This window comes from Gigantopelta aegis, chromosome 4 (genome assembly GCF_016097555.1).
Source record: "Gigantopelta aegis isolate Gae_Host chromosome 4, Gae_host_genome, whole genome shotgun sequence".
NCBI lineage: Eukaryota > Metazoa > Mollusca > Gastropoda > Neomphalida > Peltospiridae > Gigantopelta > Gigantopelta aegis.
The window spans coordinates 49,806,280-49,831,079 of NC_054702.1; the positions used below are offsets into that span (position 1 = coordinate 49,806,280).

A 24,800-nucleotide genomic window follows, 5' to 3' on the forward strand; every position below is an offset into this window, starting at 1 on the left:
CAATCTGATTAAAATTAGTTCTACTGGTCTAAATAAGGCATTTGTAATTCATATGAAACATATCGTATACCCTCAGGATAATTCGGAATATTTTCAAATTATTTTCAAATCACTGGCATCATTCTGCAAGTAAGGTTTTGATTGGTGGACATGAGCTCCAACTGGCTGCTGTTAGATCCACATGTAATAGTGGAGCTAATTTTAAATAGATTGCTCATTACCACCGTTATTGGTTGTGGCAATGCTCTAGGCACACAGTTGCCCCCGTATTTTGTGTTTCAGGGTAAAAGGATGAGACAGGAGTTGCTTGCTGGTTGCACTCCTACTGCCGATGGTACAGTTACAGGTTGGTCGAATGGTGAGGTTTTAAAAAAATACCTGAATGATCACTTTTTGAAATACGTTCAAGGCCGAGATGCTGAACAGAAGATTTTACTCTTATATGATGGACACAAGAGCCATATTTCTGTGCCATTGATCGACTGGGCGAAAGAACACAACATTATCCTTTTCGTACTACCGGCGCATACCAGCCATGTACTACAACCACTGGACCTCGGATGCTTTGGCCCATTCCAGCGTATTTATAACTCCGAATCTCACAGATTCATTCGACAAAACCCATACTCCAAAATCACAAAATATAACATCAGTTCCATAGCTTGTAAGACCTATATTCCAGCATTGTCACAAGACAATTTGCAGTCATCTTTCAGGAAAGCTGGGATCCATCCCTTTGACAGGTCTGCTGTCGATCCATCACAGTTTATACCGTCCATACCTTTTAATCAGACAATCAACAACTCTGCGTCACAAGACCACATACAGCCTGCAGACAACAGCAACACCCAGCTTCAAACGAACTCCGTTGTCATGCAAGACTCTGGCGAAAACAGCATGGAACGTTGTATGCAGTTCTTTAAAGAAATAACTGACTGTATCCAGGAAAAAAAAGGATGTTGTGTTGAAAAAAAGAAGAAGCATCCACGAAATCACAAGGGCAAACCTTTAACAGAAGACCAAACATTGCAGGACATACAGGAATACCAAAGGAAATTACTTGTAATTGCTTATGCTCACCGAAACTGCTCCACCCATGATACCAGTACTGTGACTAATAAGACCGACCCAATAAATAGCACATTGCTATGTTCGATTCGGACTATACTGTGACATAAGTACGAAAATGCTTTAAAAGTTCTAATATGCAAGTTTACTTGATATTTATGCTCGTTTGCATGTGATGAATTGGGGGGGGGGGGGGGGGGGGGGGGTAACCTGTCAGATTTAATTAGGTCAAATAACAAGTCCGATCAAGAATAAAGTATGATGTGTGTGAGGGATTCAACTAAAGCACCTAGCATAATGTTTTATTATACTAAACATGCATAATGACCACGAAGGCGTCTGAGGTTTATTTCTCTTTATTTAGACTTAAGGTACTTGAGAAATTCCTCCAAGACACTTGGATTATAAAATAAACACTGTCACTGGGGCTGTTTCAAGGAACCCACGACAGTAAGTGTCTGCCAGTATTGGTCAGGTGTGTGTACGATCTTAACAATGTGACTGGGGTGAAAGATAGTTCATTGAGAGACAGAGAGAAGGAAAGAGGGACAGAGAGAGATAGACACAGAGAGAGAGAGAGAGAGAGAGAGTATCAGAGAGTATCAGAGAGTATCTGGCAAGAGAGAAACACGTTTGGGGCCAACTCTCCATAGCATATACATTGTATATATGTTATCATCATGGTTTAAAGAATATAATCGAGATCGAACTTGTGTAGTTTTTGTGTGAGGGTGCTTTATGCACTCGGCCACGTGGAAATAGTGGAAACCAAACTTTTTCTAAATACAGCATATTTTGAAAAAAAAAAGTGACATGTTTACAATACTTGACAAATGGCATCAGGAAATTAATTCTCAGAAAGGTGATAAAAGGTTTTACCCCTACTAATATGGTTCAAAATATCTTGGTACCTATCAAAGTGTTACGTACCACTAGGAGTGTTACGTCCCACTTGACTTCATAAATGATCACCGTCTGCATTCTTATACAATGATTTCTCAATTTCAAACATAATTATTTTAGTAATAACTAGGTTATTAGACGTGAAATAATTTTTATTTGTCACTCGCTAAGGCAAATAAAAATAATTTCACTCGTGACATAAACTTGATAAGAAATGGACACTCGTTTAATATCCTATAATAAACTGTACACAGACTTGAAATACCTATATTGTTTATTAGAAATCTGTTAGTATATATTAAGTTTACAATGATTAATTTTGCTAATAATTTAAGTTAAAAACTGTTAATTCAATAATGTTCAACTCTAATTTCTTCAAGCTATAATTGGATTAACTTGTGCCATAATTCTACATCTAAAAAGTTAAAAATATGTATTTGATATTTGCCATTTGTTATTTTCTGAAGATGCTGCCAAAAACAGTAACATAAATGAGGCAGAAGCAGAACTACATCTTAGAAATTGGTTAAGATATTCATCGGACCGAAGTGGGGACCGCAAAAGGACGCATGACAAGAAAAGGAGTGAGTTTTTGCCATCATATTTGACAAGACAAGACTTTATTTACACTCGGGCCGTTACACAACGGCATAGGAGGAATATATACATAAACATTTTCTTATATACACGTGACAAGATGGTTTGGTTGACAGTAAATACATTAATTACAATACATTCACAAACACATACAATCACGAACATCAATATATTATGTAATAATACAGATATTTGATACAGATATATGGGTATCGAAGTACTTATAAACGAATAGATTGTTAAACTTTTATATGGTGCAGTGGATAATGATAATATTTTGTTAAATATGTTTGGTTTTGATGGTGTTTGTAGTCCAGGGCGTTTGAATTCATTAGTTATTATATTTATGAAATATGTTAATTTCTTTAGGGTACTAATTCGTTTATTCTCCATTAGTTCTCTAAATTTATAATATGGGTGTAGCAACTGGACCCTTGAATTATGGAAAAAATGGCAAATAAAAACATAATGGAACTCGTCGCCAATGTCCGTTACATTACATAATGTACAAATTCTATCTTCTATGAGTATGTTATTCCAACGGGTAGGTAATGGTTAGACGTTCTAAATTTTAAGAGTGTTGTCCACAGTTTTTCTGGTAGTTTATTAATATAGCTTTCGAAAAATAGTTGTTCTGTGTATAATCGGTAAGTGTTGCCTCTCGATGACAGTGATATGTTATTTTTCCATGTTTGTAAATACTAATCGCATTGTCTTTGTTTAATTTGTTGTGAGAGACAATTTACTGATATGAAAGATTGTGTTATCCAGATATCACCCATTCCCAAGTTATTCAGTGTGTTTTTAACAGTATTAATCCAGTTATAGTTAGTTCCGTTAGTAAGGTGGTCATTTAACATAATTTTGTATAAGAGTAGACAATTTTGATTGTTTTCCTGATGTCAGTCGCGCCCAGTAACATACCATTCTTCTATTAATAATTGACTCGACAGGCGTTCTCCCTAACTCTCCATAAAGCATAAATATTGGTGTTGCGTTCTTAACAGGTGTGATGTGTCTTAGAAAGTTTATTTGTACAGAATTAAATATATCAACTTTTTAATATCCCCATATTTCGCATCCATATAATAAAACTGGCAGAACCATTGAGTCAAACACTTTAAGTTTACATTCGGTTGATAGACAGTTGTCCTTTGATTTTGATAGTACAAAGTACATGGCCTCGGTAGCCCGTTGTTTAAGTTTATTCTTAGTAACTCGAAAGTTGTTTAATTTTGTAAAAGTAATTCCTAAGTATTTGTATTCTTTCACATTTTTTAATGTATTATTTCCAGTCTTAAAATTATGTTTATAATCTCTAGTGTTACCGTTAAAAATCAATATTTTCGTTTTGTTACCGTTTATTTTAAGTTTCCATTTATTGCAATATTGATAAAAAAAAATAATTAAGGTGTGTTGCAGGTCTGCTGCAGTGGTTGATAATAGGGCAGTATCGTCTGTATACAACAAACAAAGCATGTGTAAAGCAATATCTATTGGGTGATCTTGGTTGTCTGTTGTAGGGGGAAACCCTTCACATCCATGGCTAGATAAATAATCTTCTAAATCATTCAAATACAGGGAGAATAGAATAGGGGATACATTTTCACCTTGACGGATACCGTTGTTACATGGGAATAAAGTAGATTGCTGGTTATTTACGACAATAATTGATTTAAGACCTTGATACATTAGATGGATAATTCTAAAAAAATTACCAGTTAATTTATGCTGTAGTAGTTTATTCCAAAGCTGTATTCTAGGTACCGTATCGAATGCTTTCTCAAAATCCACAAAAGCGCAGTATAATTTCTTTTTCCTTTTTTTAAGTATCTATTAAGTGATGTAATGTAAAAATATGGTCTGTAGTTGAATAGCCTTTACGGAACGCTATTTGGGCCTCACTAATGGTATTATTTTCCTCAATAAATAAACTTAAACGGTTATTAAGTAAAGTTGTGAACAGTTTAGAGCAGCAGCAAAGTAATGTGATTGGTTGGTAATTTTCGGGATGTAGCCGACTTCCTTTGTTTTTCAAAAATTGGTATAATAATACCGGTATGCCATTCATCTGGTAAGACTCCATTATCAAAAATAGTATTAAAAAGTTTAACATAAACTGGCATGAGCGACGTAGCGGTTGACTTAATGTATTCGTTAACTACTCTATCAACACCTGCTGCTTTATGATATTTTAGTTGTTTTATGGCTTTCATTATTTCATCTGCACTGAATTTTTCGTTAATAATACTGTCATTGTTTACTTCATATAGTACTTCATCCATGTTAAAATCAAATACGTTATCATTTCAAGTTTATAATTTTATTTGGGTTATTCCTTTTAAACGTTGGGGAGGGAGGGGGGGGGGGGCTGGACATTTTTGGACCCCTTACCTACACATTTTCAGTAGTATTTAATAATGGTGAATATCTGTATAAAGACATCCATCCCCACATTTAAAAAAATCTTCAGGCTTACCCCCACTCATTTAAGAAAGAAATAGACCTTATATCTTTTTAAACATATTTAATGTCTATTGAATAAGATTAAAAAAAATTAAAAATCAAGAATAAGACACGACAAGTAATGTCCATCAACATGGAACAAAATAAGACAAAGCCAAGTTGTATATCACATCTGTATGTGACAAGACATGTAATAGCTAGGTTATTTAGTTTTACAATTATCAATAAGTATAGGCCTACTTTCATGAGGCGGAACGTAGCCCAGTGGTAAAGCGCTCGCTTAATGCACGGTCGGTTTGGGATCGATCCCCATCGGAGGGTCCATTGGGCTATTTCTCGTTCCAACCAGTGCACCACGACAGGTATATCAAAGGCCGTGGTATGTGCTATCCTGCCTGTGGGATGGTGCATATAAAATATCACTTGCTACTAATAAAAAAACAGCGGGTTTCCTCTCTAAGACTGTCAAAATGACTAAATGTTTGACATCCAATAGCCGATGATTAATAAATCAGTGTGCTCTAGTGGAGTCGTTAACACTTTAAAACAAACTTTAAGTGCTTTCATTTAACTCGAGGAAAATGTTACGTTAGGGTCTATTTTGTGGTAACAGTAATAGTCTGAACAAGATGGCATTTGCGTATACTGATTACATACGAACCTTTTTATTCAGTGGTATATACTTTAATTTTATATAATTTCAGGTGTATATTTAAGACTAAACTGTTGAAATAATTTTAGTATGACATCGTTATCTTCTGCATTTGTCATCGCAGCACTTGCCTCTTGAGTAGAGGCAACGTGCGAGGCAAGCAGTCATGGAGACATCGTCGGAATCCGAAAAAGATGATGAACAAGATTGATATGTAGTTCAATAATAAATGTTACAACTGTACTTTTGTTATTTATAATTGCATTGGCCCACTGTTGGCACAACTACATAACGTGGTATGAAAATGTTGGCACAACGTTGGTACATCGTCGGTGCAACGTGGAATTAGCAACAGTGAGCAAACGGGTCAAAATCACCATGTGTCAACATCGGCATTCTACCTTGGGCCAACGGTATGGTTTATGTTGGGCCAACATTGTGCCAACCATAGTGTGCTATCTGGGTATGTTTTTTCTGAAATTTGCAAGCATAACCAAATTTGAGCTTATATGTTTCTGGACAATCGAATGCACACTGTCTGGTGTCACCATTTCAACTCGATTTATAATCGTAATTGTGTGTATACTTCTAGCTATGTAACTACCTATACAGTATACACTGTCGTCGTGGCATCACATAACATTCGTGAGAAACAAAAATCGTCTGAGTATGTAACGCTGTTCAGTACACACCCTACCCCCTGTAGCGCTATATTTATTATAACATTTGGACAGATATACACCTCCCCATACCTCCTAGCGTTGCGTAATATTTGAATGCCCCCGTCTGTCTGTCTGTCTGTCTCTCTCTCTCTCTCTCTCTCTCTCTCTCTCTCTCTCTCTCTCTCTCTCTCTCTCTCTCTCTCTCTCTCTCTCTCTCTCTCTCTATATATATATATATATCTGTGTGTGTGTGTGCGCGCGCGTGCGCGTATGTGTGTTGAACGTCGATAAACATTTTTTTTCTTCTTTCGATGAACCGTTCAAAAATGCGCCAAAATTCCTTCAAGAAATTGCGCACTACTTTCCTTTTAGACTTAATCCTATGGGATACTAGTTACTAGTATTCAAAATTCAATAGCACGAACATTGCTCCGGCCCGCTACCGATTCCGGTCGGGCTGCTGGTGATCCCTTGCACTTGCCAGCGCGGGCGGTCCCCTCTTCCACCCACCCCAACCCTTTTGTTGTCCCGGACGGAGGAGCCAGCTAGGGTACACTTGAGCTAGACTTGTAATGTAAATGGTTCAGATATAGTGAAAAATACAATTGTGGTGAGTATTGAATTTAAGGGCAACTCGTGGTAGCCTTTTTGGGGGCTGTAGTGACGACTGTACATATCGTATAACTATTACATGTATATAATCATTGTCATCATTACTATTACTATGTATCTGATTTAACCATTTTATATTCTTATTATGTTGTTCAATGTATACCATGTCATTATTATATCATATATAAATATATGATTAGATTGATTTGACTGTAGTGCGTAAGTTTTTGTACTTAGCTTTGGAAAAAACCACAGAAATATATTTGCGCATGCGCATATGTTATATAGCAACTGTTTGGTTTGGGTTTGATAAGGTTGGTTAGATTTACGACCGTTTGAAAAAAAAAAAATGACCACTTACAAGGTAATGTTTAGTACAGTTTAGGTAATCGTTTTTAAACAGATAGTAAGGTTATTGTTTTCGGTATTATCAGATTTAATAAATAGAAAATAGTCTATTTGTGTTTTCAGATTCCACTTCCAGTTCCACTGTTCCAGAACTCGTTGTTAGGGGAAATCACTCTGATTGGGAGTATTGCTTTTGGTAGAGACCGCGTACACTTTCTAAATATGACAAGAATGATACCGATTTTTTGCTGTACTGATGGAATACATTTTAAAGAACTATTTTCAACAACAACAAAAAATTAATTGCCCGTAACCACCCAATGGAAATGTTCCATTAAGGGGAAATAACTCCGTTTAGCAACAATTGACAGAAGACTTCAAGACATAAAAATTGGCACAGTGAAATGTTTTTAAATTTAATCCTTATTTTGGGTTTTAATATCTTTATTAGCATTTACTCTGTAAATATTTCGGTACGGTTATAGAATGTCCGCCACCTAAATACAACCATTTACTATACACTAAATAACGAATATGTAATTTTCGATAATTTTAACTACTCTGACGATTACTAAAATAAAGCCAATAACTCGAGTTAATTTCCATTTTATTTTAGGAACTTTGCGTTATTTTGTGTTTTATTGCAGGAACGGTTAGGGTTTAGTTTGTTTTAGGAACATAGGGTCGAGTGATTTTCTGTTTTACTTTATTTTAATTTAGGAACTTTGTCGGTCGATTGTTACAGAGGAGTGTTGATAGCCTACACTGCTACAGAGTGATTAGGGTTAGCAAGGGGGGCTAAAATAGTTCCAAATGTTTTTTTCAATGCCAAAAAAGGACTGTTCACTTGCCTCAAGTATATCATCAGACTACTACTATATGGTACATGAATTCAATTCCAGTATATCCCTTTTAATAAGTTTTCTAAATTAATTAAATCAATTTGACATTATATAGCATAATACATATATATAATAATCAACCACGGATCCAAGGGAAGGGTTTTAGGGAGTAACCCCCCCCCCCCCTCCCCCCCAAATTTTAAAATGCCCGGAATATCCACTGTTTAGTGTTTAACAGATAAATACATGTACAAGTTAAAAATAATAAAATTAGTGTGGTTATATAATGTCTTGGTGAGCTGGATGTTTTTGCAGAAGTTTATTATGTAATGCCAGTTACTGTAATTTTGACTTTGTTGGGTGCTCTTTTTCTACATTGGATCTACACTAAGAGTACTATAGCTGCCCTTTTTAAACCTTACATCCTTCCCTAAAAAAAATCATGGATCCACCCCTGATAGTATACATTATATTGTATATATATGGTCCAGTTCAAGAATACAGTTACTGATATTACCAACATTTTAATATACTTGCAGTGTTCTCGCTGGATGAAAATTAAAGGAGGGCGGCCGCTCGGCACCACACCCTTCAAAAAAAACACCCACACCAATAAATGAAAAGCAAAAAAAACAAGGGGGCGGGGGATGGGGGGAGAGGAGTAGTTTGGTTACCATATTGTTTTGTATTGGTAGACTTTGTTAAAAGACACTCCTTATTTTGCCTACAAAAAAGTGCAAAGGGGTTTATAAAAAGACTCGTCTTTTAATTGAACCGAAGATGATATCGGTCTGACATTCACGGGCAGTTCCGGTTTTGCTGGACCGATCACAGTTTTAATATTATTATTTTTAATAAAGATTTCAAGATATACGAAAAACAATAAAGATGTTTATAAAGTGATCTAATGTCAGATACATTTTTGTTATTTCCATCTTCATCGAATGAATCGATCGCTGTGATAAAATATCGCCAGCTGATAAAAAGTAGTTTCGTTTTTGTAAAGACGGTGTATATATTATTTGGCACTCAAGATAAATGACTTTAATGATAAACACTACCACTTCCGTTGTTTTTATAAGCGTTTATATCCCCTCAAAATGAAAAGTTTACAATATTTTATAAAGAACTACTGAATAAACAGAATAACAGAAAGTAAAAATCATCAGTTTCAAGCAATTATATCTGCAACTGAGGACAAAATATCAAACGATAGTTAGTGGAAACAAAAGACAGAATGACCGTTCTGATCACGTGACAAATTTGGCGCCAAATAAGAGGGGTTTTTTTTTCAATCGGAGATTGCCGAATCCGTAAAAAATTAAATGTTTTCATTGCTTACATAAAATATAACTTTTATTGTGTCTGTCAAACATACAAATGGATACAGATATTAGACAAAATAGAGGCTGTTAAAAATACTGTTAAATTATGTTCCGGTAACTGTCGTAAATGTTTTGTCAATTGCTTTTTCGTGCACAACGCGGCTTGTTTCCTTTGATGTCCAGTGTCACAGTGTGCAGACTGATCGTTGTTTTTTGTGTGAAAAAAAAGTGCATTTGGAAATCGCAGAGATAGGTGCTGGAAAATAAAGAGGGGCGCTCAAAAATAAAGGAGGGCGGGGAACGTGAAAGGAGGGCGGCAAAATGGAATAGCGGGGCGGGGCGCCCCGCTTAAATGGAGCAGCGAGAACACTGACTTGTACAGTTGAGGTCAACTGCAGATGTTTAAACATTGAAATTTGACGATAAAAATGTCTATTCCCAATTGCTCATATTGAAATAATATGTATGCTGACCCAACAGGTTTTGTTGAAATAGGTCATTTTTGGATGATTAACCTCGTCAGGTTGATAAGTTACTTGAAATTTAGTATTTAATTAAAACAAACAAATGTCTGCTATTTGTCCACCCTCGTTTCACATTCTGCCATACCTCTTTATTTTTCTGCACCCTACTATATTTTACAGCACCCATTTCCACTATTTTCAAATACACACTTTTATCCATACAAACACACACACACACACACACACACCCATCAGTCTGCACACTGGATATCAAAGGAAACAAGATGTGGTGTGTATGAAAAACTTAAGTAGCTTACAACAGTTGCCATAACATAATTTAACAGTATTTTTAACAGCATCTACGTTATTCCATACCAGTCTGTATCCATTTGTATGTTTGATACACACAATAAAAATTATATTTTATTTGAGCAATGAAAACATCATATTTTGTATCTTTTCGACAATCTCCGGCTGAAAAACTACTTATTTGGCGCCAAATTTGTCACATGATCAGAACGGTCATTCTGTCTATTTTTTATCCACTATCGTCTGATATTTTGCCCTCTATTGTAGATTTAATTGGTTGTAACAGATGATTTTTACTTTGTCATTTGTTTATTCAGCAATTCTTTATAAAAATATTAGAAACTTTTTTATTTTGGGGGGGATATCACTGCTTATAAAAACAACAGATGTGGTAGTGTTCATTTAAATCATTTATCTTGGGTGACAAATAATATATATACAAGGGCCTTACAAAAATTAAACTACTTATGAAATCTTTATTAAAATAATAATATTAAAACTTTGATCGGTTCAGCAAAACTAATGACTGTGAATATCAAACCAATATCTTTGGTTCAACTAACGGTACATTTTGTATTTTGTACCCACATTTGTGTTCCAAATACTGAGGAGCAAAATGAGAAGTATATCTTTTCACAAAGTCAACCAACACAACAATATACGGTAACCAAGCTTTCCCTTTTTTCTTTTCTTTTTTTGTTGCTTTTCAGGGTTTTGGGGTTGGGTTTTTTTTAAGGGTAGGGTGTTGCGTGGCTGTCCTTAATTTTCACCCAGCTAGAACACTGAGTATGCCAATTTTTATGCATCCTGATTTATGAATGCACATGAATTCAACTGAAGATAGTTTTGACAATTTGTTGCTTGCAATGACAAAACATTTTAATTTACTCTGGCTCTTGTTTATGTATGTTACTGTTAACATTGCAGGCTGCAGATTCAAAGAGAGAAGAATTCAGAAAATATCTTGAAAAGGCTGGAGTTCTTGATGCTTTGACAAAAGGTAATTTTCAGACATTGAAATGCACAGTAACTTTAGTTTGGATTGGCACAAAGATGTTTTTTGTGTGTTGTTTTTGTTTTGTTTATATTCAAATTGTGTATGCTCTGTACAGCCACAAATGTATACAGCTTTTTTACAATAAAGGGCACCATTCACTTCCACACGTGTCCAAAAATAAAGTAATTGTGGTACTCAAAACTTATATTTTTCTGATGTATAATGTTTAAAGTTATATAAATATCACTGACAAAAAAGTTTTGACTCTTTTTCATATGCCAACAAAGGGACAGGGTTTCTGCCAGAGGGTAAAACTGGTATAGTGCCATACCCAAATTGTTTTGCAGATTTGTTTTTTAAGTTAACCTTTTGACAAAATAATTAATCTTAACATTACTCTAGATATGATTTTCTTAACCCTAACCCTAAACCCATTTTCTTTCTGGAGGAGACTCCCCATACCCCCTGTTCACTGTGGTTGCATTCATTTCCATAAAGCCATACCCAAAAAATTATTTTTGGCAGAAACACAGGGTTGTTACAGAGACTAGTACAACACCATGACAAAATATTTTTAAAAAACCCCTACAAAAACACAAACTAAATGAATGTTTATTTATTTTTAATGTATTTCCAACAAATTAATGGTGTAATTATTGTTGTAAAACTTAAATATTTTATCTTTGCCATAAATTTACTATTATGGTATGCCATATCCATAAAATGTATAAGCGTATGAAACGGTGTGAGGGTAGGGGGGGTGCAAAATGAGATGGCCTGAACACTTTTCACCATATATTTCCATCATTCTACCCACAATATTAGGTGTAATTCATGTAAAAATGTGTGGCAATTTGTTTGCAACCATATATAGCTGTCTGGCAGGAATGCTAATATGAATAAACATAGTCCAGATTCGGGCACTTTTTATTAATTCGGGTAAAAATCAGCGTTCCTCCCTACAAAAATGGGAGCCCATACGGCTATGATAAAATGTTTCGCACTTCATATCTGGTTGTATTAAGAGTTATGGGAATTGTTATCCCAAGTTTATGCTTATGACAGTAGCTTCTTTCTTTTTCACGCTAAGGTTACGGACACTACAATCTTATATATGACAAGACATAAATGCACTTCATCAAACTAATATTGTGATATTGATTTGCCAGGATGTCCGATTCATGAACAATTGTAAACATAATATTTATTTTATCTAAGATTCATTTTATCTTAGATTCAAGTGATTGTTAAAAAACCATGTATGCTTTTATACATCACATGACTAATAAATATGAATGTATGAGATAAAATAAAACTGCCAGTTGTGCTAAGATATCTTAAAATTATAGTTCCATTTTCAGCTATTTACATCTAGTCAATCCCATTCACTCAGCTCAATCTTTGCTGGTCCGATCAACAATTCAATCATTATTGTGAATTTCAAAACCACAAATTAGCCAACAATTAATACAATATATGAAATTGTACTGAACACAAATACTTTGTATAGTATTTTAACATGATTATACATATGAGCAGTCCTTAAATATATCAAATTGTACTGAACACAAATACTTTGTATGGTATTTTAACATGATTATAAATAGTGGGTTTTCAGTGTTTGACAAAAAATTTTTTTTCACTAACCCTCCAAGCTAAACCTCACCCAACTTCCTGACCAAATATGTATTTTAAAAAGAAGTTATAAGTTTCCTTTTAATTAAATATTTTTTATTAATTAATTTTTGTTTATCTGCAACTGAAATATTTTTTAAATAAATAATCTATGCATTATACCATATATAAAATAATTTACTTTGAATGTTAAAAATTCTGAGGCTGTGTTGTAAAATCTTAATAAATAAATTAAACTGATGACTGGTCACATTATGCCTGTGTGGTATTACTTGTGTATAGAACAAATACATGTATGTGGGATACCAGTTATGAAGAAGCAGCCATAATTGTTTTGGTGAAAAATCTTTTTTTTTACTGTGTAAATTAGACTTCAATAAAAGTACACTGGTAGCTAGATTAAATGAGAAATATATCACAAATTACTGGTGTCTCAATACTATAGTGAAGCTCTGAGATTTGTTTTTATTTGGCCTTGTGAGTAAATGTTTCCCTGACATGGAAAAACACTATCCTCGGGCTTCAGGCTAGCAGATTTGTTTTTATCTTTAAATGCATTTATAATGATTTTGTTAGTGAAACTGTTGTTTTTACTGAGGGGAAGCTGTGATTTAAATGGTGTTTCTCTTTTTTATTTTCAGTTTTGGTAGGTTTGTATGAAGAACCGGAAAAACCAAATAATGCCTTAGAGTATCCTTTTGGACAGTGTTATTCTTACATTTTTCAGTGTTAAGATCATCGAAGTTGCTAGTTGCATAAGATTCTATAAGAAGCTCTTCAGATTCAATTGTTGTGTCCTATAACAAGGAAAATATTATACATGTATATCAGGCCTGAAAATATATTTTTTAGTGGTGCCTGTCAAAATTACCTATATACATGTATGTCAGTCAGTTTGAGCTTGTCAAAAATTAAACTGCCTGTCAACCAAATGTGGAACTAATGTTTCTATTGTCCTTTATTAATCATGTACTATTTAGGAGATAATCATATGGAGTTTTTAGATTTGTGGGTGTTATTGTCTATTTGATCCCGCAAATGTCATTTTTGACCGAATACAGAACACACTCGCAGTCGGTTTACAATATATTATACCCGTATAACTGCTTTTCATGATGTAGTGAAACCCATCTAACAATAACATCCATGAATTGAGCCCAATGTTTAATTCAGTAATTCCTAATAAAAGATTAGAAACTTTTTATTTTGTTAGGAATATCACTGCTTATGAAAACAACGCAACTTGTAGTGATTAGCATTACCATTATTTATTTTGGGTGCAAAGTAATATTTACACCACCTTTATAAAAACGAAACTATTTTTATCAGTCGATGATATCAAAGCGATCGATTCATGTGAAAAAAAATAAAAAGGTACTGTCCCACATTAGGGGATCACATTAAAAATTCTTTGTGCTTATTTTGGCTTGATTTGTGTTTTATGCTATAAATATAAGCGCCTTTAAAAAAATCCTTGGGAAAGGCCTGAAGTGGTTCATATATTATAAAATTATCTATCTTGTGCTATATATTTACTCCGCATTTATAAAAACAAAACTAGTGAAACATTTTATCAGCTAGTGATATGAAAAGTAATTAATTCATTTGAAAATAAAAATAAACAGAGGATAATAAACTAGTTACAAGTTATTAAATTTATGCCCCGAGTGTAATAATTTTCCCTTGTGAAGAATGAAAATTATTTAATGAGGGACATAAATTTTATATTAACTGGTACAGAGTTTGTTATTCTATTTATTACCCAGCTAATTTTTTCTTCAAAAGCCGTTTATTTTCGATATACGTACATGTTGCCTATATAGAAAGAATGAAAACACGCTGTTTTCAGTATTGCTTTAAGTTCATATTTTAGTCACGTTTTTATATTATTTTAAAAAAAGTTCTATTTATTCTGTTAAAATAATATATAATGAAATGCATTAATAAAGTAACTTTTTATTACAAATTTAACAATGAAAACAAAGATCTGTAAACATGTACACTTTAAAATATGTGATGTCATTTTGTGTTCGCCAAATCGTGATGACATCGTTTTTAGTACCGACATGATCATAGGTTTGTAAGTGTCAAATCAAATCGTCCAATAGTATTGTACGTAACACAAATGAAAAATATTTTCCCTGTTAAAGGCATCTGTTAATGTGGAATAACATTGCTATTGATCTAACGGCCACTCATGTATTATTCTCTATTTATTATATAACATTTAGTGAAATACGATATCTTAAAATATCAGTGAAATAAAAACGTTATCAGTCACTCAGTGATAACACATTTTAGAGTGAAAATTTCACTATTTTATTCTAAAATGTGTTATCACTGTAGAAAGTGTTATCTTCACTGTAAGAAAGACGGAACTACATGTATAAATTTTGCTGCTGGCAATAAAGGTAAATTGCCGAAAATTATATAATAAATAGAAAATTTCATGTTTTTTGTCAAATATGATTTATATCTCATCTCGTGAAGTTTGCAATCATAACACACTCATTGTACAAGCGTGTCTCGTGAGATATGATTGCAAACTTATTCTTTTTCAAATATCTTGAAATCATTATTAAAATAAGATTTCTACTTTGATCTGTGCAAAAAACACGGGAGGGGGGGGGGGGGAGAGAACACCGAATTATGAAGGGAATCCTGGTTTATTGAAAGTCCAGTTTTGAGGGCATCAAGTTGGTAAGTGTTTGAAATATATTCTCAAAGCTAATCTCTTTACACAAACAAATTAATATTTCAAACTTTAATTTCTTTAACTGTTAAAAGCTTTTTGAAGCAACATTTGGGGGCTGCAGGTCCTGACACTGCTGATGTTGAAGCTCTGAAGCTTGAGGTGACAGAACTTAGGCAGAAAGTTGAACAGCTGACAGAAGAAAACAATGATCTCAAAATCAAGGTATATAAGTTTTACCATAATGATAGTTATGTCATTGTACACTGCATATGCAGTGAAACCTGTCTAAACCACATCACTCTGGGGACCTAATATTTATCCGGTTAGAGGGTCGCGTTTTAGAATACAGAGTTATTTCCCTTGACATCAATTCATGACTGAATGAACATGTCTGATAATTGCCGAATGAATGTTACTGTAGCAGCAACAAGGACTAATAATGTTGCTGTATCCCAGTTTTGTCGTGTATCGTTCTTATTTATGAACTGACATTAAAACATAAACAAACAATTCTGCACACCAGTTTTGATCTTTCTTAGCAAAATTCAGTGTGTGTATCATCTCGTTTCTATCGCAGAAAAGATAACATTTTCTGTTTGTATATAGTGTATAAAATACAAATTAAGGCGTGTGTATATTTTACTTTAATTTTAGTTGTTTCTACTATTTTACTCTCGGTGTGTCAGTATTTCATTATCAAAGTATATTGAACAAAAATGAAAGGTGGAAACCATAATGTGTAAGTGTCTGAAGCTACAATCGAGCATTAATTACTCTGATGTCTGTTAATCTGGGCTGAGACAGCAGAAATTGGCAACCCATTACATAATACCAGATGCTGTATTGCAGAAATTCCAGTTTTAAGAATTAAAGGGACATTCCTGAGTTTGCTGCAATTTTTAAGATGTTATCGACTAACAGAGATTTTTTAACAATTGTAATTACATATCACATATATTTTCCTGCATAACATATTAGTGACTATATATTAAATGTGTTTCTGATCATTCTAATATTTGTACTAGCGTAAATTTAATTTTATTTCCTAAAATATTTGTTTCCGTACGTATGAAATTATTTGAAGACAAAATCCAGTTTGGTCAGTAATAATAAAGAAAATATATGTATATTGTGGATAATAGTATTAAAAAATATATATGACGGCTCTGTACAGGACGTTCCTACGCAGGGCGGTCTAGTATTTTATATACTAAGATATGGTGGAAAACACATTAACAGTAACGGGAATAAATATATATTTTGTATCATTCCTACACAGGGCGGTCTAGTATTTTATATACTTAGATATGGTGGAAAACACATTAACAGTAAAGGAAATAAATATATATTTTGTATATAAAGAAAATATATGTATATTTTGGATAATACTTCGGGTGGGGGGGGGGGGAATATATATATATTTAACGTGGCGTATTAAAAAAATATATATAGTGATGACGGCTCTGTACAGGACGTTCCTACACAGCACAGTTATGCACAGGACGGTCTATAGTGTACAATGCAGTGAATGGTTACCAGTTGACGTTTGTCTACACATGTACTCAGATATCAGGGCTCGAAATGCAGTGTTAGTACATGCACCGGTGCATGCTCATTTTTGCGTGTGCATGTAACTTTTAAAACTGGGTGCACACGGTGCATGCTAATATTTTTCAAGTACTGTGTATTGCGTATACTAGTATCCTGTTGAATTTTGCGTATGCATTTCGTAATCTGTTCGCCACATGAAAACGATAACTTTTATCTTATGGGCGCATCCATTTTGTATCCCATAATCCTACTTACAACAATGGCGCCTTTTCGGTCATTTCCGTGAAATATATTTGCGAAAATTGCCGGCAATATCTCGGTTATATCCGTGAACGGTATTAGGGAAGGTGGTCGAGACCGACTTTGGGGTATCCACGCGCATAACACAGTTGTTGTCGTCACTGACAAATTGAACTCTACCAGATCTGTGATCAATACAAAGTACCGTAACTGCCTTGAACATTTTCGACCTCAGATATGGGCACTTGATCAGATGATTGCGAACATGCAGATGCCTTACTCACGTAGTTGACTCAAGTCGGCTAGTGATTATTTCAATCGCAACTTCTTGTCGAATTCCGTAGGCTAATTTATATTATACCAACAGATCTTATCGAGTTAAAAAAGTTGATAACTTGCTTAATACAAAACACAAATATTCGTACGTTTTTGTAATAGGCCTATTATAGATTTCTGTACGGTGTTTACGTTGGGTGAAATTTTCAAATTTGATCAAGAATCAGTAATAAATGCAGTTGTATAACGTTCCGGTACTGTTAATAAATAAATATAGGTATTGCCGAATAATTCCGAATAGCTTCGTATAAAAAAAAACCCCGAAGTTGCCTTATTTTTGGTGCATGCAGAATTTTAATGGTGCATGTATCTATTTTTTCAGCATGCACCTGGTGCATGTAGATTATTTTTTTAATTTCTAGCCCTGGATATGAGTGTGGAAGTCAGTAATAATAAAGAAAATATATGTATATTGTGGATAATAATCAATAAAATGTATATGTGCATATGTATCATCAATGTCCCTAACTGCTTTATGCTTCAAATTCCGTTCACTTTGTTTTCTTGTGCACGGTTTATGAGGTTTTTCTTCACAGTTCAGGAACATTTTTATAAACAATAAAATTGAGAAAAGTAAGTATCTAAATACAAAACTTTACAAATCCCTAAAACTCCTACTTGCCTCCCTTTGCCACCTAATAGCTGATAATCTGTGGTTGGGGTGTGATTAAACATTCATTTGTTCATTCATAAGGCCAAGACTACCAGCAGCTTGGCTGTCATTGATGCTGAATTCTTGCTTTTCTTTTTCAGATGCAACAGTTGGAACCACCCTCCGAGCAAGAGGCTCCTGAGAACTAAACCACAGTGTTCTTCAGCTCATAATGTACATACATGTACATACCATTATTAACATTCTGACTTCACATTCCATGCTTATTTCTTGATGAAGACGTTAGTAGATTAACTAAACTATTTAAAACTGTGATAATAAGATAACTGCAGGCAGTGTTAAATATAAGCTGTAGCTGTTTTCTCTTTGTACCTTTGGTTGTTAAAACAGGGTTTTTGTTTTTTGTATACCTAATACAACAAAGCAGAATATTTCGTTTTTGTGGTCTGCATTATATTTTTACAAAAATGAGAATCTTGACACTTTTGATTATTATTTTTTTGTCTCAGTAATATAACTACTATGTATTCATTTATTTAATTGTCAATACTAGTAAATGCTTTGATCACAACATTTTCTCTGTGGGAAAAAAACAAGAAGAAAGGTTTTATTATTTAAAAAATAGGGCTCATATTGTAACAATCACAAATTTGTCCCCCTCTAAAATAACCTCTCCAGCTGACCAATTGTTTTTCAGATTTAGAAAGCCAACTGAGCCCAAATATTACTAATGTAAAGTAACTGAATTTTATAACCCAAATACTTTATTTCTGTTAATAATTATGACTGTTTGCTGCAAAGTATGCATTAAGAACAGTCATGGCACCTAATGTATGATGGGTTAACTTCTGAAATATTGTCTTATGGCTTCCAAAATTTGCTAATTCCGTCCTGAATCAAGTTGGGTGTTGGGACTTGCAGCACTCTGTCTTTAAATGTATGTATATGGTGTTGGTCATCTAGTTATTCATTGGTTGACCTTTAAGACTAAACTACTATGGACCAGTCTAGATACATGCAACACGTATGTACATACTATTGAGTGTGGGATTCAGGTAAACTTGAACTAATGTTGAAACATTTGCTCAGAAGCGTTAAGTTGACACAGGGTTAGCAGGTACAGTTTAGTTGTGGGGATCTGTTTTTGTTTGGTTTTACATTACACAGTGACATATGCAATTGTTTTTGGTTACTGTTTGTGGGACAGTGTATAGACTGAAGAAAGAGCATTTATAAATTGAAAATTCCTTGAATTTGTCTGTTTAGTATTTGGCTTAGTTTTGAAAGCTGCAGGGTTTAATTAACATGGTATTACCAGGTTAGAAAATTGATAGAACCACATTGCCAAAATCTAGATATCTTTTTGCTCATATACAAGTATCTGATAATACAAGTTGGTATTTTTATTTATTTTTATTTATTTTATTTTCCTTTCAGAAATCAAGTACAGGTATTTAAGTGGGGAATGTTCAAGAATAACATTTTGTAATGCTATGGCCACGCCCCCCCCCCCCCCCCCCCCCCCCCCCACCCCTTTAAAATGATTTTCAATCGTCAATACCATTCTCCATTTCCCTATCATAATAATATAAATATTATTAGATTTTCTGTTTGTACTTCTCTTTGTTTGGTTTGATAATAATATTTATTAGATTTAGAACATTAGTAATAAGGAACAAAATGGCAATGACTAGCAGCATTATTTTTTAAACATAAAAATGAGATACTTCTTTTGAAAATATTATGTACTTTTCAACAAACACTCTCTCTTTATTCTAATGTTTCATAATGCATCTCCTAATACCCCTGCCCCCAAGCATTATGTAGCCTAATTGTTGAACTACCCCTTGTGACATTTGACAGTTTGTCAAAATTGGAAAACCTGGCACAATTTGTTTTATTTTCATACATTGTTATTTTTTATTTTCATTTTTTAAAAGATAAGTGCATTGATTCATTCTTGTTTCTTTTTTTTCTTTTTTAATATTTCCACTTTCAGTGTTTTAAAATAGTATTATAATCACATTGAATGAGTGTGGAGGTAATCTGTTAAAATAATAGCATATTGTCAATTTTGTTTGTTCATTAACATAATAAAAATGTTTTATCAGTAATCCTTTGGTTTGTTCTTTTAATTTTGTGTTGGTCCCTATATTTCATCTAAAAATTAATCTAAATATTGCATGTAGATAAACAACTATTACCTATAGGTAGTACTAAACCAAATAACTTCCGGCTGGGTCAAAGTTCGAGGTGCACCGAACTTTTGATAGAGAAGTGAACACCACAAGTCCTGTGATTGGTTATAAATGTGAGTGTGTTGGTTGTAAAAAATAATAGTTTTATCTGGGTAAAAAAAAAAATGCAATTTTATTTCATCTAGTACCAATGTGTCAAGTTGCCTTGTGCTTGAAACACGAGCTATATACAGTACATGAATTTGGAGCATCCCTTAGTTGGGATGATGATGCGAAAGTGTCTTTTTATCAATTGCCAATAAAGATGTTATATTTTGTTAGGTACCCAGCCATGTTGGCATTAAGGGCAATGAAAAGGCAGATTTTGCTGCCAAGTCTTCATTGAATTTGATTTTAAATATATTAACCAATATATTTTTTTGACGTGGCAGGCAGTGCAGGAAGGATGGAAGTAGTCTTTGAGCTGTGCCCATATCGGCCATATGTATTTGAAACATTCATTTATTTTAAAGAAGGACCCCCCCCCCCTCCTCAGTGTGAATATTGTCTGTGTACACTGACTGCCAGCCACATTTTGGTGAAGTGTAATAATAATAATAATAATAATAATAATCTTTATTTAAAGAAGGTTACACAAATAGTAGTACACTAATCTCCCTTGTGGCCTGTCTATTAAGTATTAAACATTATTACTCAACATATAATGAAATAACAATGTAATAACAAAACACAACATAATAATTCTTCATTAAATGCATCGAAAATAAATACCCATGATGCATACATAATTAATACAATTCTGTTTACATATACAAACAAATGTATTATTATTTTTTTTTTTTTATTAAATTGAATTTTTTTTTTTTTTTTTTTTTTTTTTTATTATTCTTTTATTATCCCCAGCCAAGTTTGACCATGTCAAGGTTGGGGAGCCTTGATTTCATGGCCTTACAATAGAGTTTCTATATAAGTGAAAATGCATAATATATATATATATTATAGTAATTTAACATATAAATATATTTCTAGTGTTCCCATATGGTTGGGGATTGGCAAAGAAAGCCAAGATGCTATGATTCATATCTTGGAAAGAGTTGAGAAAAGTAGAAGGAAAGAAAGAAAATATAATAGAATAGAAAGAAATGAATGAATGAATGAATAGATAGATAGATAGATAAATAATGGGGGGGGGGGACTTAAAATCTATGCTACGAAAAGAGACTTATATTTCGAAACGAAAAAACCTGCAATTACAAACGAAAAGACCTGTAATTCGAAACAAGCTATTTATAAGAAGTTTCAGTTAAAAAGATTAAGCTACTGTGTCCATTGATTATTGAAAATTTCATGTTCACAATTTTTGTATGAAATAAACCTTTCGATTTCAAATTTGTTTCGCAATATATTTTTAACTCCATTTATATTTAATACTTTTTTCTGTACTTTCATACTATAAATATAATATTTAATATTGATAATTAACCAATTTACAAAGTTGATGTGTTCATTATTAACCATACCAAACATAACAATATCTCGGTTAAAACAAATATCAATTCCAGTTTCAATCTGTATCCAATGTTTTGTAGCTCCCCAAATGTGGTTAACCTTATTGCAGTCAAAAAATAGATGTGGTATCGTTTCTGGAGAATTTTAACAGAAGTCACAAGCATTTGAATCAACATAATGTATCGTGTGTAAAAAATTATTTGTAGTTAAGGTTCTATGCAGTATTCTGTATTGAAACCATGATAAGGTTGAATCTTTTACACATCGAAAAGGAATAGCATAATACTTTTCCCATTGCCTGGTATCGTACATAAATCCTTTGTTCGCATATTTTAATTGTGCTTTGGGGGTTATAGTTTGTGAAGTTATCATATCATAAATATCTTTACAACCTTTTTTGTCTTTTAATAAACATTTTAGTTTAAACGGAAAAACCGGATTTTTTAGAATTGTGAACGTGTCATCCCTTATTGTTCCAAGCTTGTTTATAAATGATTTAATAGCACTTGTAAGTGAAGCATATTCTAAGAAGTTTGTATTTATATGATATTTTGTTGCAAACTGTTCGTATGTATAAAAATCACCTTGTTCATTTAATAAATCATTTATAAATATAATACCGTTATCTATATAAATTTTGTATATAAATGGTTTGTTACCTATACATATTTTGCTATTATACCAAATATTAATGCTTAAAATATCCTCAACATTTTGTGGTTTTTGATATTTGTGTATCTCTAACCAGCTGAACAAGGTGTCTCTCCAAAACGTATTTCGGACGTGTTCAATATTTCGCATTAGGAAATAATCGCCATGTATAATCAAGTCTTTTAAAGATATGTTTGTAACCGATTTAAACAAAGTTATCCACTTTGAGTTATTTAAAAACATTCTTCGAATCCACGTGCATTTTAAGGCTGTTATAAAAGTTGATATGTTTATCATTTTAATACCACCTGTTTTGTAATTTTGTATTATTAGATTCCGTTTCAGTTTTTCAGTATTGCTCTGCCAGATAAATTTAAAAAATAATGTATTTACATTTTTTATCAATTTGTCATTTGGATTTGGTAGCGCTATTAACAGATGGGTTAGCTTTGGCATTATTAAAGTTTTCAGTACTGTTATTCTTCCTAAAACTGTTAATCTTCTAACAAACCATAACCTCATTAATTTTGCATTTCTATTATTTTAGAATCATAGTTCAGTGCAATTATTTGTTCCATGTTAACTGCGAAGTTGATACCGAGCAAATTAAATTGTGTTGCGCCCCATTCTAACTTCCACCGCGTACGATGGAACACATCCTTAGAAAACTTTTTCTTAGCGATCCATATAGATTTTGATTTAGAAAAATGTATTTTTAGGCCTAATATATATGCATAATAATCTAAAACCTTCAATGTATTGTACAGAGACTCGAGAGAACCATCAAGAATGAAACTTGTGTCATCTGCATATTGCGAAAATAAATATTCTTCGCCATCAATACTGATTCCCTTAATATTGCTAGAGTTTCTTATTATAATTGCAAGTACTTCAGCACACAGAATAAATATATAAGGAGACAGAGGATCTTCTTGTCTACAACCCCTTTCTAATTTGAAAGCTTCAGACAAAAATCCATTCTGTATTACACTAGATAAAGAATTATTGTAAAACGTTTTTATCCAGTTTTTAATGGATGTTTTAAAGTTAAATATATCTAACACTTTATATATAAACGACCAAGATCAAGAATCGAATGCTTTTTCAAAATCAATTAGTAGCAGTAATCCAGGAATATCATGTTCTTCTGTGTATAACATAATGTCATAGATTAATATAATATTTTCCCCAATGTATCTTCCTTTAACGAAACCAGTTTGGTCTTTGTCTATTAATTTATCCAAAACGGTTTTAATTCTATTCGCGATACATCCTGACGCCATTTTATAAGTACAGTTTAAAAGGGTTAAAGGTCGCCAATTTTTTAAGAATTCTTTTGATTTATTAGGTTTTGGGATACATGTTATAATACCTAGCTTTTGTACATGAGACATTTCTTTAATAGTGTAACTATAGTTGATAGATCTAATTATATAGTGTCCTAAATCCATCCAAAACATTTTAAAGAATTCAGCCGTAAATCCATCAGACCCCGGGCTCTTGTCATTTTTCATAGCTTTAAGAAATGTTAATACCTCCGTATATTTTATTTCACCTTCTAATTCTTCAGCTTCTTTATCAGTTAATTTATTAAAACTAAAGTGAGATAGTTTTTTTAATAATACCATCATCATTTTGCCACGATGGCGCGGAGTAAAGATTTTGGTAAAATTTCTTTGTTTCTTTTAAAATTTGCTTCTGATCCTTAATTTCTATTCCATTATCTAACTGAATTTTTGATATTAATTTACTGAAATAATTACGAGATTCTAAATTGCAAAAATACTTAGTTGGTTTTTCGCCTTCTTCTATCCATTGTGACCTTGACCTAATATAATGACCTTTGAGTTTTTCTTTACGTAATTCTAATAATTCAGACTTTTTGCTTTCGATTCTTTTCCAGTCAACTACATGTTCGTTTTCCTCTAAAGCTTTTATTTCATCACATATAGTTTGTTCTAATTCGGTGTTTAATTTTTTCTTATGCACGGAAAAAGATATACTTTTCCCCCTTATTTCCATGAGTAATGTTTCTAGAAAGAGTTGACTATTTATTGAAAAATTGATTTCATCTTTCGGTATTGCATCGATATTATCTAAATCATAAACTGGTAAAGCATATTGCCG

General features: G+C 33.0%; 1 protein-coding gene across 1 annotated transcript; it reads left to right on the plus strand.

The window, feature by feature from the left end:
- The first annotated feature begins 7,221 nt into the window (after positions 1–7,221).
- LOC121370660 (c-Myc-binding protein-like) lies at positions 7,222–20,429 on the plus strand. Its single transcript, XM_041496047.1, has 5 exons — positions 7,222–7,324; positions 11,176–11,248; positions 13,522–13,570; positions 15,668–15,797; positions 18,456–20,429. The coding sequence occupies exons 1-5, from the start codon at positions 7,310–7,312 to the stop codon at positions 18,501–18,503; spliced, it is 315 nt and encodes a 104-aa protein (XP_041351981.1). The 5' UTR covers positions 7,222–7,309; the 3' UTR covers positions 18,504–20,429.
- The last annotated feature ends 4,371 nt before the right edge of the window (positions 20,430–24,800 follow it).

Bases quoted from the DNA above. Each gene is read 5' to 3' on its own strand.
- LOC121370660 (XM_041496047.1), top strand. The intron at 11,249-13,521 runs GTAATTTTCAGA...TTTTATTTTCAG, and splicing joins TCTTGATGCTTTGACAAAAG to TTTTGGTAGGTTTGTATGAA. The intron at 15,798-18,455 runs GTATATAAGTTT...TTTCTTTTTCAG, and splicing joins ACAATGATCTCAAAATCAAG to ATGCAACAGTTGGAACCACC.